This window comes from Microtus ochrogaster, unplaced genomic scaffold (assembly GCF_000317375.1).
Source record: "Microtus ochrogaster isolate Prairie Vole_2 unplaced genomic scaffold, MicOch1.0 UNK1, whole genome shotgun sequence".
Lineage (NCBI taxonomy): Eukaryota > Metazoa > Chordata > Mammalia > Rodentia > Cricetidae > Microtus > Microtus ochrogaster.
This window is the reverse complement of record NW_004949099.1, coordinates 22,339,317-22,355,403: the sequence shown is the minus strand read 5'-3', so window position 1 is coordinate 22,355,403 and position 16,087 is coordinate 22,339,317. Positions and strand designations below refer to the sequence as shown.

The following is a 16,087-nucleotide window of genomic DNA, read 5'->3' as shown; positions in this document are numbered from 1 at the left end:
CTGTTTCCATCCTGTTTCCATCCCACTCTGACTTCTTCCTGCTTCTTTCTTTCTGCTTCCCTCCCCTTCCCTGACTTCTTCTTCCTGCCCCCTTCTTCCTCTGTCCACTTTGTTCTTCTCATGACATTGTTTTGAATGCAAAGGAAAAGCACACAAAGAAGAAGAAGAAAAAAAAAACTCCCTAGGGTGGGAACAAGGAGGATATCAGTGATCAAGAAGAAAGTTCTAGCTCTCACAGAGCTTGTAATCCAACTGGATTGACTGGCCCTAAACATATGTGAAGAGCAGCCAAAGAACAAATGCTACAGATGTGGAGAGGAGAAGGGAAAGAAAACAGAGAGAGAAGCTCCCCCCAAAATGGTAGATGGATGGATGGACAGCCGGATGAACAGATGGACAGAGACAGAGGTGTCTTTTCATCATAGCAACTGCAGCAAATTATCTATACAATACCAAAATGAGCCTATTTCTTTATCCAGAAAAAAGAAAAGAAAGAACATATTTAAATGGGCAAAGTATTTGAGCAGAGCCTTTGCCAGAAAAGATGCACAGACAATAAATCAGAGGAAAATTAGCAGCATAACTGCTCACCTGGGGGGAGAGGGTGGGGCACACAAGGTGTGTCACCTTCCTTCACATCTATTTCAATGGTTAATGTGGAAAGGAATGATCATATTGAGTGCTCATGGTTGAGAATTGGAAGGAATAACAAACTTTGTGAACTGCTGGCAAAAATAAAAAATATTCTTTCCACTTTACAAAACAGCTGGGCAATTTCATTTTTGTTCTCAGTTCCCTTTTAGTTTTGGTTTTGGTCAGGGTCTCTACAGGTGAGCCAGCTTGATCTTGAACTCACAGCTATCCTTGGCTCCCAAATGGTGGAAATAGAGAAATGTCACCATGCCTGGATTCAGACTGGCAACTTCTTATAATGTTAAATGTATACCCAATATGGGCTCCAATGATTTCACTTGTACGCATGTGAACACATGAAAGCTTACGTCTAAGCACAAATGGCTCTGAAGCTTTATTCAGCTCCCAATTAGAACCCCTCAAATGCCATCAACAAATGGTACATCTGCAAGCTGCGTGGGATGCAACAACAGAACACCCTGAGGTAAGACAAAGGAATGGACCGTCTGAAGGAGACAATGACACAGACTAAGTGAGGACTGCTTAGCCTAAAGGCTGCACTGTGACATTCAAGAAGAAGAAGCTGGCTACCTATTGGAGGCCACCTATCCAGGAGAAAACCAGGAGTGACCAGGAACATGCTGAGGGACATCTTTGGGGCTACTCTTCTTCTGGCTTTTGATCTGGGTGCTGGCTCCTTGGCTGAGGAGATGTGTAAACAAACACAGAATTTTGTGTTTATGACTTGCGTATTTTGCTGTATTTGTCTTGATTTCAACCAAGATATGACATAATCAAGGCCAGAAGGAGGGAGAAGGAAGAAAGTTGGCAAGTAGAGACAGAAATGCAGCCACTCAGAGGGAGATTTCAAGTAGGGAGGATGGCTCTGCCTTCCTTCATGCTCTCAATATCTCTATGACCAAACATTCAAATAAACTTTTTCTTGGTCTTACAAGCCTATGCCTCAGAACAGAATTACCATCTTCTGTGAGCAGCATGCTGACTGTGCTGTTACTCAAAACACTTTGCCACACTTCTTCCTGCCTGTGAGTGACATTCCCAATGCCCTGCAGTCTTGAAAGGTGCAATTTGAGGCTCTCTGGTCTCCAATGAGTTCATTTTCCCATGTTCATACTGTGTTGTCCCAAAGTCGGGTTAGCCAATGATATTGTGCCAAGGCTGTATCATATTCTGTTTCCAGTTCCTAGCCTTCCATGACATGACCAACCCCACTTATCTCCCTTCCAAAATGTAGATTATCTAGTAGATACAAGCTCAGATGCTAATTCTCTCAATGACAATTATTTGACAATTCAATGCATGCATATAATCCATTTGTTCTGTTTACCCCCTCCACCTGGCTCTCTTCTCTACCTCCTTCGCTATCAGCTCTCATCCCCTCCCCTCTACCTCCCCCTTTCCCAGATCATGACTTTAGGTTTTGTTTTGTGATGCATTTTAACAGGGCCTTTTGTGTGACCAGTGGATTGGAACCATCCAATAACATTTAGAAATCTTAATCCTTACTCAGTTCATTCTTCTTTACCAAAACCTCCAGAGCACATGAAATGCCCCTCCTGTCACCTAGGCCACCCTGCTGAGTACGCCTGCTATCAGAATGCTCATTTCCTTTGTTTTTAATTTATTTTTTGAGAATTTCATGCATGTGTGCTGAAATTACAAGATTTCCCTCCACTCTCTAAGTACTCTTTTCAAATCCATGACCTCTTGCATTATTATTGTTGTTGTTGTTGTTTATATTATTCTTGTTGTTATTTGAACTTGCGAAGTTAATTCAATGTTGCTCACGGGTATAAACACTTAGGTCTTGATCACTTAGGATTGGGTAACCTATCAGAGGGCTTGTCCCTGGAGAGGACGACAACTCCTCTCTCTGTGGCCACTACTTTGCTGTAGCCCTTGAAGTGTGGTCTTTTGAGATTCTCTTCCATCCACCAAGGTAGGTCAACTGATGATGCCATTTTTTTCAGGTCTTCTTTAGGTAACCATATTGTTCAGATATCATGAGTACAGCTTCTCCGTTATCTATAGAAGACACTGTCTCACAACTTGAGTCCCAACACCAGTGTGGGAGCCATGCATTGATCAATGCCAGGTGGATTATTGGATTGAATAATACTGTGACAGATAAACAAGCAAAAGAAGGTGGGAGGACAGAAGAGGAAAGGGAAAGTAAGAAACAGCCACGTCTGGTGACTCAGGGAAAGAATGCGTAGATATTATCTTTCTCCATGGGGCCATGTACCATCCATCTAGTATATCACGGTGCGCATGTTTTCTTGGGCCATCTCTACTCGGTTTTTGTTTGTTTGTTTGTTTGCTTGCTTGCTTGTTTGTTAATAAATGCTTGGATATGATTTAGAAGCACATCTGCAGAGAGGTTTACTCTGAACTCCAGCACTTGCATTCCCAGCCCCCACGCCCCACGCCACTGTCACCACACTTCTGCTGGTCCACTCCTTACCTCCACCTCCCACAGGGCTTTGGAACTGGTGGCCGAGGTGGCTGACTGTCGGCCGGTTGTCCTCAGGAAGACATGCTGCTTCTTCCTGTGCTCATCGCATGTGAGAAACTTCTCTTGCTCAGCGTGGAAGAGCCTCACCACATCACCCTGTATGTCCGTGCAAGATGGGAGTAAGGGGAAAATGAATTTGAAAAGAAAACCAGCTTGATGTCCTGAGAAAAGCAGAGTGCCAAAAAGCATCCAACTTACTCCCTTTAAAATGTCATCTTTGTTATCACTCCATTTCATGAAAAGGACGATTTTCCAGCTTGTGTTGCAGTTGACAGAGTTGACCTAGAACGCAAAGCAGAGTTAATTTTTCACATAGCTCCTAGAATCACGATATCATTCAGTCCCAAAGTTCCTCACTGTAGCCAGGAAGGCTGGGCTTCAGTACAAACCTCTCGTTATAGTTCAGATAGCTATGATGTCCCTGTATGCTCACGTCTGAAAGCATGGTCCCCAGCTGGTGGAGCTGTTTTGGCAAATTTGGAACCTTCAAGAGGAGGGACCTAGCTGCAGGAAGTAGGGCTCTAGAGTAGAAAGCCATGAGGTTTATGGCCTGGCCTAGCTTCCTGTCCTCTCTCTCTGATGCCTGTTCTATGGAGGAATGCACAGCCTAACACTTTTGAGCTGTGCCTCTCCCATCTCCACGTCCTCCCCACCATGCCTGTGAACAACAACCCTTATTTGCTTTGTTTCAGGTACTTTGTCAAGGCAATGAGAAGAGCAGCTAATAGGCCATAAATACAGACACCAAGGAGAACAAAGAACCAGAAAAGCCATCTGGGGAGTAAGAAATGAGCAACAAATTTGGGTAACAAATAACCTATTTATACCCATCACTACAGATGCTCCAAATCTGACTTGAAGGTTCAAGCCCTGGTTTTCTCCTACCCCTTTGGGAACCCTGCCTTCTTTTCCTCCAAGTCTCTGGTTCTACAGCTACAAATAAATGTAAAGGCCAAATGAAATCAAATACTTTGAAGATGGAATGAGATACCAAGAAATGAGCCTGGGGCCTACAAGTGAAAATGTTAGTGCTTGTTAGCAGCAGCAAGAGCACTCATTTGTAAAATCACACAGCTAGGGCGTACTAACACCATCTCACCATCTCACCTCATCCTTAGCGGCACCCTAAGAAACTCTACCCTCCTTTCAGACTATGGACACAGAGAGAGAGAGAGAGAAACTCACCGATGGATCAGAGCTCAGGAACCACAGACTGAGATTTGAACTCACATCTTTCTCAATCTAGAGCTCATGTCCTCTCCGTGATACAGATTTTCTAGCACAAGAGAGCTACAACCCCAGGTCTGCAACTGCCTGGTGAGAGGCTTAGCAATGTACAGCTAAAAACTCGATCCCCCCAGCAGGGCTGTGCATGCCTGAATTGCCACCTCTTTAGGATTAAAAAAGGTACTCTACTTAGGAAGACAACTTGGCAAACTGTGCCCCTACAGCTAAGCTAGGGGAAAAGTGGCAAAAGGACTTTACAGGTATTAACAAATTAGAGAATGATTATTCAGTGATGCAAAATTTACAGACCTACAAAACTCATGCTACCCAACTGTGGGCCTTGAGCTCTTCCCCTGCAGAATGCCTGAGTTGCTGCGGAAGTCACATGCAGTGCACATACACTCTGGTCCCACAAGGCCTGTTCCTGGGGCACAAGCTCATCCATATACAGGGACATGGACTTTTTCAAACGTCCTTACCTCATTGCACCCTGGGTTATCCACCAGTTGATGGGTGCTGGCGTGCAGAGGCTGGCCAGCATTGACGGGGTTCAAGACCACCTTGTCACCTATGACCACCTGAAAAGAAAGGAGCAACAGAGCTTTGCAAAGGGAAGAATGGTAGTGCAGCATGGTCCTGGGAGGCCATCTATCTCGGGACATACAACTTTTACAAGCCGATCCGCGCAAGTACGGCTCGTGTTCTGAAAGACGGCTGAGGCTGGATTTCAATGCACAACTGTTGCTGCTTATAAATACTTTGCAAGTTGGTCCAGCGCACTAAGAAAGGGTTTTTTGGTATTTAGTTGAGACACTTGTATAAATAAACTCAACTCAATTTTAGGGAAAGCAGGATACTATTTTGAGCGATCTTTATGCTTGAAAGAATGAAGTCATAGTCATGTTTCTAGAGCAACGATCTTCAGAACTGTGATTACAACATAAGAAATCTATTTTCTAATAGAATTCCTTTATAGCAATAAATGGCTTTTACGTTTTAAAGGTTTATTTTTATTTTATTGCGTGTACATGAGAGTGCCCACCTTGTCTGTGTACCATGTATATTCTGTTCCATGGAAGCCAGAGAGTGCTTTAGATTCCATGCAACTGGAGTTACAGGCCATTTCTTTGGTCCCCAGCAATAGACACTTAAAGATAATGTTGTATAACTGAAACAAATGCCTGACCAGAGACTCATACCTACCCTTAGGTGTCACACAGCCTGATCCTTTCTAGTCCGACCTCCTATCTAAACTGACACCCTTAAAGCACTGAGGCACGAATAGGTCAAACCCTATTAGATGGGAGAAACTATTTTTAAAAAGGTAACTATTCATGTCGTAATCTTAACTAAGTCAAACACATTAAATGACAATGACAGAAAAGCAAAGATTTGCTAAAAACAAATCTCAGATCTCGGTACATTATCAAGTGTGTGTGTGTGTGTGTGTGTAGTCCAGACAAAAATGACAAAGATGTAGGACAGCCTGTATCATTCTCTACCTTATCTCTTTGAGACAAGTTCTCTCAAGGAAACTAAGTTCTTTTTCTCAGTGAGGCTGGCTGGCTAGGGAGTTCAAGGATCTGCCTGTTCTGCTCTCGCAATGCTGGGGTTGAAGGCACACACAGGCAAGACTGGCTTTTATGTATGTGGAGACTTGGGATTTGAACTCAGCTCCTCATGCTTATACAGCAAGCCACCTCCTCAGCCCTGCATTTTCTTTTGACGGTGGGAGAAGAAGGAAAGGAAACAAAAGCAATGTCTGTCTTCTTACAAGATAAAACCCACATTATTTTGAGAATGATACATTTTAGAAATATATATGGTCAGATTTTCTATAACCTGAAATGAATCTAAGTTCATTAAAAAGAACCTATCACTTGTGGCTCAATATTCACTGTAGGCCAGCAGTGAGAGACCAGCTTGCTACTGTTAGATGATATGCATACAATCACAAAATATTTAAACTGACCACAGATTATAAACTTAAATGGCATTACTAAAAAATGTCAAAACTTGGGTTTTTTTGGTGTGTAGGTTTTTTTTTTTTTTTTTTTTTTTTTTTTTTTTTTTTTTGGATGGGAGCGGGGAGGGGGGCAGTTTAAAACAAGGTGTACTCTGTGTAGCCCTGGTTATCCTGGAACTCACTTCTGTAGACCAGGCTAGCTATGAACTCACAGAGATCCACCTGCCTCTGCCTCCCAAGTGCTGGGATTAAAGGTGTGCACCACCACCACCTGGCTTGAAACCTAGTTTAAAGTAAAGGGTAGGTGAGTATTTCCAGAACACTCATGCTGTTTAAGGTGCCAATTTCTTTTTATTTTTTTTCCCCTTAAAGCATCTATTTTAGAACCTTAACAAGGTCAAGTACGCAGTTGATAGCATTTAAACATATTCACCGCTAAGTATGTGCCCACGTAATGACTGACTAATTTAACTAACAGATATCCAGAGTGTTCTCAGTTGCCTTGCAAAGGGATTCCTGTGGCTCTGTATTGTCCAGAATCCCAGGCGGCTACTGCAGTTGAAAGAGATGGAGAAGCAGCCCTGCTTACTGACTCAGGAAGCATGGGGTAAGCATGCAATCCACTCCCATTCCCTACTAAGGCCTTTCCACTTTCTGTCCTTTGGTATCTCCAAAATAGCTGGATATTTCTGGTGCACTCATGGAAATGGAATGGCAAGGGATCCTCAACCAGGATATTAATTCAGGATGGCTGTTCTCAGGGTAAAATCACTGAGGTAATGGGATTTTTTGCAGAGGCCCAGAAGGAAAAACAGCAACTGTATTTAGGTCACACTTCTCTTCTCGTTTCCTTGTTTCCCAAACACCAGTTTCCATAGCAATCGGATCTCTTCTTCTGCCTGTGGCTCCAATGCTAAACTTCTCTTAGTTGAGCCTCAAGCAAGTGAGGGCTGGAAGCAAGACATGGGGCATTTCCTGGTGGGGAAGCTGCACTTACACTGTCCCCGATGGAGCGCAGCTTGTAGAACGGTTGAATGTAAAACCAGGACCCTTCGTTTCCAGCCTCGTCCAGTGTCACTCTCATGGCGTTCTTCTCTAGCAGGGCCGGAAGCCTCTTATTCACGGTTAGGTATTTATTGCTTTTCAAATGCAGGAGCTAAAAATCCACCAAGAGAATAAGGCATGAGCGAGTCTACTCTGCCATAGCTCTTTTGGTCATATAAAATACTTATCAAACATTTCCTCCCAACACCGAGCTGTTTGAGAAGCAGGAGAAACACAAAGTACCTAATGCTAGGAACAAGAAAAGGAACAGTGAAGGAAGCAGAGAAGAGGGCAGGAGGGAAGGAAAAATCGTCTGCCTTTTTACCAGTGTGGCCTTGGACGAGATAGATAATGCAGAAGCCAGTTACGCCATCATCTGGAAGCTGCTAGAGAGGCATGCCATCACCTTGTGGACGGGGCTAGGAACTGTGGTCTGACTAGTCACTGATACACAAGGGGAAGTAATTATGTCAATAGGCAATAGCCGGATTTAAAGGGCAATGCTATCAACGATTGTTATCCCTTGTGATGAACGGGGTGACCCTGGAAATCCACCGTCAATGTTCCCAGCACATTATTCTTTACCCTGGGATGATGATTTCATGAAGCATGGGAGGAGAGAAGATCCAAATAGGAAAGTTTGTCTAATAATCTGGGCCAGTAAGTATTACTAAGGTTCCCCGTGTTGGTAGGTAAAAGAGAAAACAGGAAAGCAAGACTTCCCCGGCTCTAGAGAAGGCCAGCTTGTGACTCCACTGTGGCTGCCATATCTCCTGTTTACATGAGAACACACGAGCACCCTTAAGGGACCCACAGATCTACTGATGGTGTTGCTGAGAGTGGAGGTGTTAATTTGTGAGTCCTGGAAAGCCTATGACCAAGAGAAACGGGAGCGAGTAATGTCCTCCAAGGCCCTTGGTGCTCCCTTGGTGAATGGCCTCTAACCCTCCACACACAGGCTTACTTTCCCACAGGTGAGCCTGAGAACAGAATAAAGCTGAGATCATTTCAAACTACCCTGGAAGAAGAAATGATTACCAATGTTTTGGCATGGATTAGCTGTCAGCATCTCCCACGAAATTTTTTCATCCTTGGTGCCTCCCATTTCTCCAGCCTAACCAACTGAGTGTCTTCTACTCTGAGCCATAGAACACTGGCCTAGCTTAATAGCAGAACAGAACTTCAAAGGGACAGGGAGGAGTGACAACCTGATCTTTGTAGTAATAGATTTCAAGAGCTATTACTAAGACCGAACCCAAGTAACCATTTAATCAAAAAGCATTAGCCAGGAATGATAACTCCAATACCTGTAATCCTAGTAAGATCAGGGCAATCCTAGGCAACTTAGCAAAACTATAAGTTAACTTCTGCAATTCCCATTTTTTAAAAAAAAAAATCACAAAGTTGTAAAACATTTTTTAGTTGCACTGCTCTATACCTAATAGCGATAAAAATACGAAAAAAATCCTTTCTTTTTAGTAATTTACAAGGTTGCAAAAGCTGGAACAGATAACAGATGGACAGAGTACTTAGCAGATATAACTACTGTCGCTGTGCCTGGGTTAAAATGATCTGGGAACTGGGTATGTTAAGATGATCCCTAGGATTTCCTCACAAACTCATCTCTAAGACTGGGCCAGGTCTGATCAGAACCTTCTGGTAAAGACCTGTGGAAGCCTCTTTGGACTGTGTTATTCATTGCAGGTTCAAGGGTACAGAGATATCAGGTGACTCAAACAACCACAAAATATGTCAACAGTTGTGAAATACTTTTGATTAATAAACGATTTATTAAAGAGGGTACAGATGATTAAAGTTTTGTAAAGTAATCCCAATGCTTGGAGAGTGGAGGTAGAAAGGTCAAGAATTAAGGGTCAAGCAGCTACCTGATGAGCATGAGGCCAGCCTGTGCTGCATGAAACCTTGTAAATACATATATTTGTGTGCAAAGAACTCTTTTTCTTTTCTCTGGCAAACAGCTCTGAACAAAAGCTAAAATTTACAGGGCATTCAATTTTCACTAAACACAGAGAACTCCCAAGCATCATAAATTAAGTCAAACCATTACAATTAGGGTCTTCTTCAGGCACGGCGTTTCCCATTTGAACCATCTGGACACACGTGACCAGTAATTGGCTGAGAAAGAAAATGCTTACACCGTGACACAAACCAAGAAAATGCCCCAGTGATACAACAAGAAACATGAGGCGATTGTCGCTGTTTTTGCTACTGTTGTTGTCTAGGTTGTTTTCAATAAAGTAGCTGCCTCTATTGGAGCCCCACTGCCAAGGAAATAGCATGACAAGCGACACAGCTGCTTCCTCAGTTTCTTTCTTCTTCATGCTTCAGCTTCAGAAAAGAAGAGCAGATTGCACCTACCTGGATCACATTGCCGTACTGGATCACGGTCCCCAGCAATTTCCTGTTTTCTGTCTCATTCTGCTTCTTTTCCAGGTCTGCAGCATGCTATAACATTGACAAGGAAGACGGGTCACCAAGAGCAAACGGGTTCTAGTCCTCTGCAGCAATACAGAGCCACTGTCACCAGAACTGAGGAACAAGCAAATCCCTGGGCACAGCCCAAGGGTCTGTGAAATGAGCCAAGAGCTTTGTGAAGTTCATCTAACTCAGCCTCGCTTATGCACCGGCTTATGTCTCAGCTGTCAGGACCTTTGGGGATTATTAAAATGAGCTTTTCCTTCAGGGACGTCATGGACATTTGACTTATGAAAAACTAGTCAAGACCATGTATATATCTTTTAACAACAGAGAAAGAACAGAAAGAATTTTTGCATTCCTCTTGTGATTTGGAAATATTCTTTAAGGCTTTGAAATAAAATAAAAATTGAATTGGAAAGTCGATTTGGAGCAGCATGTGGTTTTGAGAACTTTATTATGAAACAGCTGTGAGGTTGTTTCCTTATTTGTAAAACCAGAATAAAAGCAGTACTTACACCTCATATACATCACCCTGTATAGTGACTGCTCACTGTACTATATGTGGTCTATTATTGATTACTGCCAAATATTTATTCACCATAATCTCTCTAATTTTCATGTAGCTCTTTAAAAGGAAGATGATTACTCTATTTTTAAATAAGAAACAGTCAAATTTAAAGGTTTGGTCAATATCACACAGGTAATTGGATGTTGAGTATAGTGGGCTCGGGTGAACTATTTTCTCTATTGTATATAACAAATTTTGCTTTACTTCAGTTTTAGTTTTTAATCATGAATTTATTAAGTGACAGAGCTAATCCACAAGTGTGCATTTTGGTTAAACTCCTAGTTTGTGGAGTTATAGTAAGGTTGGAAAAATTAGCAGTCAAGTCTGGCATGCTTAGAAAGGTAGCAAGGGCAAACAGAAGGTACTTGAAGGGGCTCCTGGGACCACCACCATGAACAGCTTTTTCTCATTCTTTTGTCCAAGCATTGTTAAAGGAACTACTATATCACAATACGGCAATGGGGAACTACTGACACCATGGACAATAAGCAGCACACTATCATCCTTAAAATGCATCAAAGAAACACAACAGGACAGAATTACATACAGAAAATGACAGAAGGTGACAGCCTAATAACCAATAATGTATTACGACTTCAGAAACATTCGTTTGCCATGTTCTCGTCAGGTAAGACACTGCCAGATATCAATGGGGTCCCTTTCATAGGGAACACACCTTCATCTTCACAGGCCTTTGTGGGCATGTTATCATCCAACTAAGTTGATATGTTAGCAAACCCTCGTTGGTGTTCTTACCACAAAAGGGAACTCACAAGCATTAACACACTACCACAAATATTACAGAAGATTATGAAAGATATATCATAGCATTCAATAATCTTTCATTTTAATTAATTTTTTTATTTACTTATTGTAAACTAGGGATAAAACCCAGGGCCTCACTCATGCTCGGCAAATGTTTTACCACTAAGTTATATTCCCAGTCTTTCAATAAGATAATGTGGTGGGTAGAATAGCAATGGCCCCGTGGATTTATAGATTTGAATTCCTAGCCACTGGGGAGTGACACTACTTGACAGAGACTAGGAGGTCTGGCCTTCTTGGAGTAGGTGTGGCCGTGATAGAGGAAGGAAGTGTGTCACCAGGAGGTGGGCTTTGCACAATCAAGGGCACAAGATGTGCCCAGTCTCTCTCTCTCTCTCTCTCTCTCTCTCTCTCTCTCTCTCCTCCCCTTCTGTTCCAGATATAGAACTCTCAGCTTTACTCTAGTACCATGCCTGCATGCCCTCATGTTTCCTGCCATGATGACAATGGTCATTGGGTCTCTTCACAGCAATAGGACACTGACTAATATAGAAATTGGTACTAGGGACTGGGCAACTGCTCTTGAAGAGTCCAAGAATAAGAATATTAAAAAAATGTAGATTCCAAAAATAAGAATGTAGAAATAAAGAAATATAAAGCTGTAAGCCTAGGAGAATGAGAGTAGACTGTCAGCAGCTTCCTCAGCAGCTTAAGGATTAACTATTAACAGTGGGTTACTCTGCTTTACAACCCATAGCTCTATTTACAAGGCTGAAACATCTCTCTCCAAATTGAGAGTCTAATACGCCCAGCCATCTTTGATTACTGATAGATATGAGCTGAGTCAACTTTCAGGAGATAGATCTATGACCTTTGGGTTATACCTTATCCCTGCTATGTGAAACTGGCCGTATCAAAGGGGAGAGCACAGGCTTCAGTAAATACTACCTGGAAATACCAAGGGAGACAGCAGATTAAGTACAAACACTAGTTTAACTGAAAAACTGTGTTAAGAAAGATTGTAAAGTAAGCAATCTGTATCTGAATTTTACCTTAAGATTGTAAAAATTCTTTGTTCAGATCTAATGCTTGGTGCCCCTACTATAAAAAAGGTGAGTTCAGAAACCGGCCTTTGCCACAGCCTTACAAAATCCATCTCTGGCTGTGGTCTCATCTAGCTGATAAGCTTTTTGTGCCCCATGGAATCTGGTTTCTGGAATAAAGTTTGCTTCTGGTTTATTTGACTTTGGTGGTCTGTCCACATCTTTGGCGACCCCCGTGGACCCAACACTGTCATAGGCCTGACCATGCTTTTGTTTAGAAGAATGTGGACTTTGGTTTTTGGATTAGAAAAGCACTTGAATGTTTTAAGCTTAATGGGTCATACTAGTAGGAGCATAGAAGACAATGGTGCTAAGGGTGATTTGAACTGTAGGGGACAGCTCAAGAGATTTCAGAGGAGAAGAATACTAATATGTGGCCTAGAAATGGTTCTTGTGATATTTGGGTGAAGAATGTAGCTATTTTGGGCCCTTGCACACACACACACACACACACACACAAAAAAAAAATATTCCTGAGGCTAAACTGAAGAGTTTTGAATTAACAGTGTGGACAGAGAAAGTTTCAAAACACCTTAGTATTGATTGTGCCCTTGGTTACTAGTGGCCTGTCTTATGCAGATCTACAATGAAAAGGAGCAAGCTGAGCAAGAAAAAATATACAATGTAGAGTTTGAGGAAAAAGGGGGAACCAGGAAGTATAATGGAGTTAAGTCCCACATTCAAGGAGATAAACAGATTAAAGAAAAGCCTGTTGCTAGATGAGATAAAGCGAGAGGTGACCTCAGGTTAAGATTCAACCCAGCTAAACTTACAACATTCAAGGCCAGCCTGGCCTATGGAGTGAGTTTCAGGACAGCCAAGTTTAGGCACTGAAGGAAACCATGGAAAACAGAAAGCTGGTGAAAATGTAATTGAACAAGAAGGCCATGTTCCAACCCCAGCAAGCAGAAAAATTTGGCAGATTTGGCCATATGGTTCTGGTTTTAGAGTCAAGGATAGAAGAAACGGGTTATGGAATCTCCCCTCACAGTGAAGGAAAGCTGCAGAGATCAGGTGTGTGTCATGGGTGTCCCTGCATGGAGGTCCAGAGAGGCCATCGTGTGAAGCTGTGTAGTGATGCCTGGATTGCCTTGGAGACCCCAAGACAACAGAGCTGCCAGAATCATGAGCTAGCAGTCAAGCAAAGCTGTGGGACCTGGTGTGAAACCAGCCCAAGAAAGAGGAGCGTGTTGAAGTCAACAAAGCTGAAATGAATTGGAGATTTGATGAGCACTTTAACATCAGATATAGAGATGCAGTTTGGAGTTTGCACAGCTGGTTTTTGTGGTCTTCCTTTGGTCTAGAATTTCCTGACTATGTTCCCTTTCCTCCCATTTTAGAATGGCAATGTATATCCTGTGCCATTTTATGTTGAAACTATGTGATCTGCTTGTTTTGATTTTGAATTTACAAGGGGTTACAGTCAAGAGATTGCTGTGAGTCTCAGAAAAGACTTTGAAACCTTGAACTTTTAAACAGTGTTAAGACTGTCATTGACTATCAGAACTTCTGAAGTTGGATTGAATGCAGTTTTGCATTCTGATATGGTTACAAGCCTATGAAGGCCAGGGAATGGAATGTGGTGGTTTGAGTAGGAATGGCTCCTCAGGCTCACAGGTTGAATGCTTGGTCATTAGTGAGTGGTGTTACTTCATAGGGATTATGAAATTTTTGCCTTCTTGGAGTAGTAGGTGTGACTTTATTGGAGGAAGTGTATCACTGATGAGGGCCTCGGGCTTTGGATTTTCAAGGGCCCAAGACAGAAGTCCAGTGTCTCTGTCCTCCTGCTGCCTGCCAGTACAGATGTAGAATTCTCAGCTACCTCTTCAGTACATGTCTGCCTGCGTCCTTTCATGCTTTCTATCATGATAATAATTTATCAAACCTCTCAACTATAAGTATGACCCAATTAAATGTTTTCCTTTAAGAGAACTGCTGTGTCATGGTGTGTCTTCACAGCAACAGAACACTGACAAAGAATAGAATTTAATAACAATTATTAGGGAGAAGATTCTAAAACTAAGCAATGTTCTCAAAATGATTTTAAAACAAGGTTTAGGTGGGCTGGATCAAAACCATAATGATTCCTACAAATTCCGCATCTTCTCAAGCTCTATCTGCGGCGCATGCAATTTAGAAAGCTGAGCTTTGGAGAAAATTACAGGAAGCAATCTCAGCTCACAAGCCCAACCATGTGCAGGAAGACAATGACTTGTCTATCAGTGGGAATCCCTGCCAGGTAGCCACATGTACAGCAGCCCAAAGAGGGGTCACCCATTTCTCTCTCGCTCTTTTTGAGTGAGATGCCAGTCCTCTACTCTCACTAATACAAAGATAAAGCCACGAAATTCCAGTCATCTCTGGTGGTAGAGCCTTGCAGACAACACAGCAGCACTCAGTCTCCGTGATGGGCTCCATACAGGTCTTCAGTTCTGCTCCCAGCCCCCACCCCATCCTTATTCTCCCAATTTCCACCCTGTATTTCCTACTCTAGAGAGCTCTCTGTAGTCTCCACAGGTAGTTTTCCAAACACTAGCCTGGATTCATTTGGAATGAGAGTTTGCACTTACACAGAGTGATTTTTTTTTTTCTACTAAGCTGTTCTCGGCTAATACTGCATTGAAACTGAAGAGATAAAAAAAAATATCGATTGAGGAAAATAAAATATTTTCAAAAAAGAAAATAAAACACCCAAGCAAATGGAGCTTTTCTATGCCCAAAATATCACAGTGGTGAGTTTCATGCTTACAGAATTCTTGAGTAGCACAGCACTTCTTTGGACTCAAATGATTTGAAGATGGAAAATTCTCATGAACCTTTTCTTATTCTCAAGAAATTCCAAAAGCCTCAGCCTAAGGCCTAAGAGCCTAAAATATTTAATCCATATGCTGGCTGGAAGGAGCTTCAGTTGAGGAAATGCCTCCATAAGATCTGGCTGTAGGTAAGTCTATGAAGCATTTTCTTAATTAGTCATTGACGGGGGATGGCGCAGCCCATTGTGGGTAGTTCCATCCCTGGGCTGGTAGTCCTTGGTTCTTTAAGAAAGCAGGCTAAGAAAGTCAGGGGCAACAAGCCAGGAAACAGCACCTTTCCATGGCCTCTGCATCAGCTCCTGCCTCCAGGTTCCTGCCCTGACTTTCTTTGGTGATGAACAGTAAAATGAAAGCTGAATAAACCCTCTTCTCCCCAACTAGCTTTGTTCCTGGTGTTTCGTTGCTGCAATAGAAACCCTAACTCAGACAGTTCTACCCATGCTAAGACTGAGCACAAATCAGTGTCAAGTCAACCATCAAAAAGGTACTACTATTCCAAAACAGAAACTAATTACAAAGAAGTGAAACTGAAGAGCAAGGACAGCTGGCTAAAATAAAAGGAAAATACACAGGAAGTAAGTAGAGATAGAACCAAAGACTACCTTAAAGACACTGTGGAAGATCACAGTTAAAAATTTGTCAAACTATGAATTACAACTTTTCATGTCTGCTAACAAGGTCACTGAACAAACACAGAAAGCAGTAAACTTACGGGCCATTATGTGAGACCACTTCTAAGCTCCTTATAATATAAAGAAAAAAGTCTCTAATTCACTTTTTACTAACAGCATGAATTTAAAATATGCTTGTTTAGTGTAGGGACTCGGAGATGGATTAGTTGGTAAAGTGCTTGCCAGACAACATGAAGACTTGCGTGTTCAATCCCCAAGACCTACATCTACATCAAACACCAGGCAGGAAAGCACAGGCTTGTAATCTCATTGCTGGAGTAGAGACAGATTTATGGGATCTATGATCAGTCAAAGGTGAGCG

The 16,087-nt window shown here is 42.3% G+C and overlaps 1 protein-coding gene across 11 annotated transcripts in view; it reads right to left on the bottom strand.

Moving 5' to 3' along the window:
- The window catches only part of Itpr1 (inositol 1,4,5-trisphosphate receptor type 1), a 341,711-nt gene that overhangs the window by 190,491 nt on the left and 135,133 nt on the right, over positions 1-16,087 (bottom strand). For all 11 annotated transcript variants that reach the window (XM_005364968.3, XM_026788263.1, XM_013352965.2 and 8 more), the window contains exons 6-10: positions 9,786-9,872; positions 7,360-7,518; positions 4,876-4,974; positions 3,368-3,451; positions 3,119-3,265 (exon numbers count right to left, since the gene is read on the bottom strand). In XM_005364968.3, the coding sequence (XP_005365025.1) occupies positions 3,119-3,265; positions 3,368-3,451; positions 4,876-4,974; positions 7,360-7,518; positions 9,786-9,872 (576 nt within the window). The remainder of the gene's footprint in view (positions 1-3,118; positions 3,266-3,367; positions 3,452-4,875; positions 4,975-7,359; positions 7,519-9,785; positions 9,873-16,087) is intronic.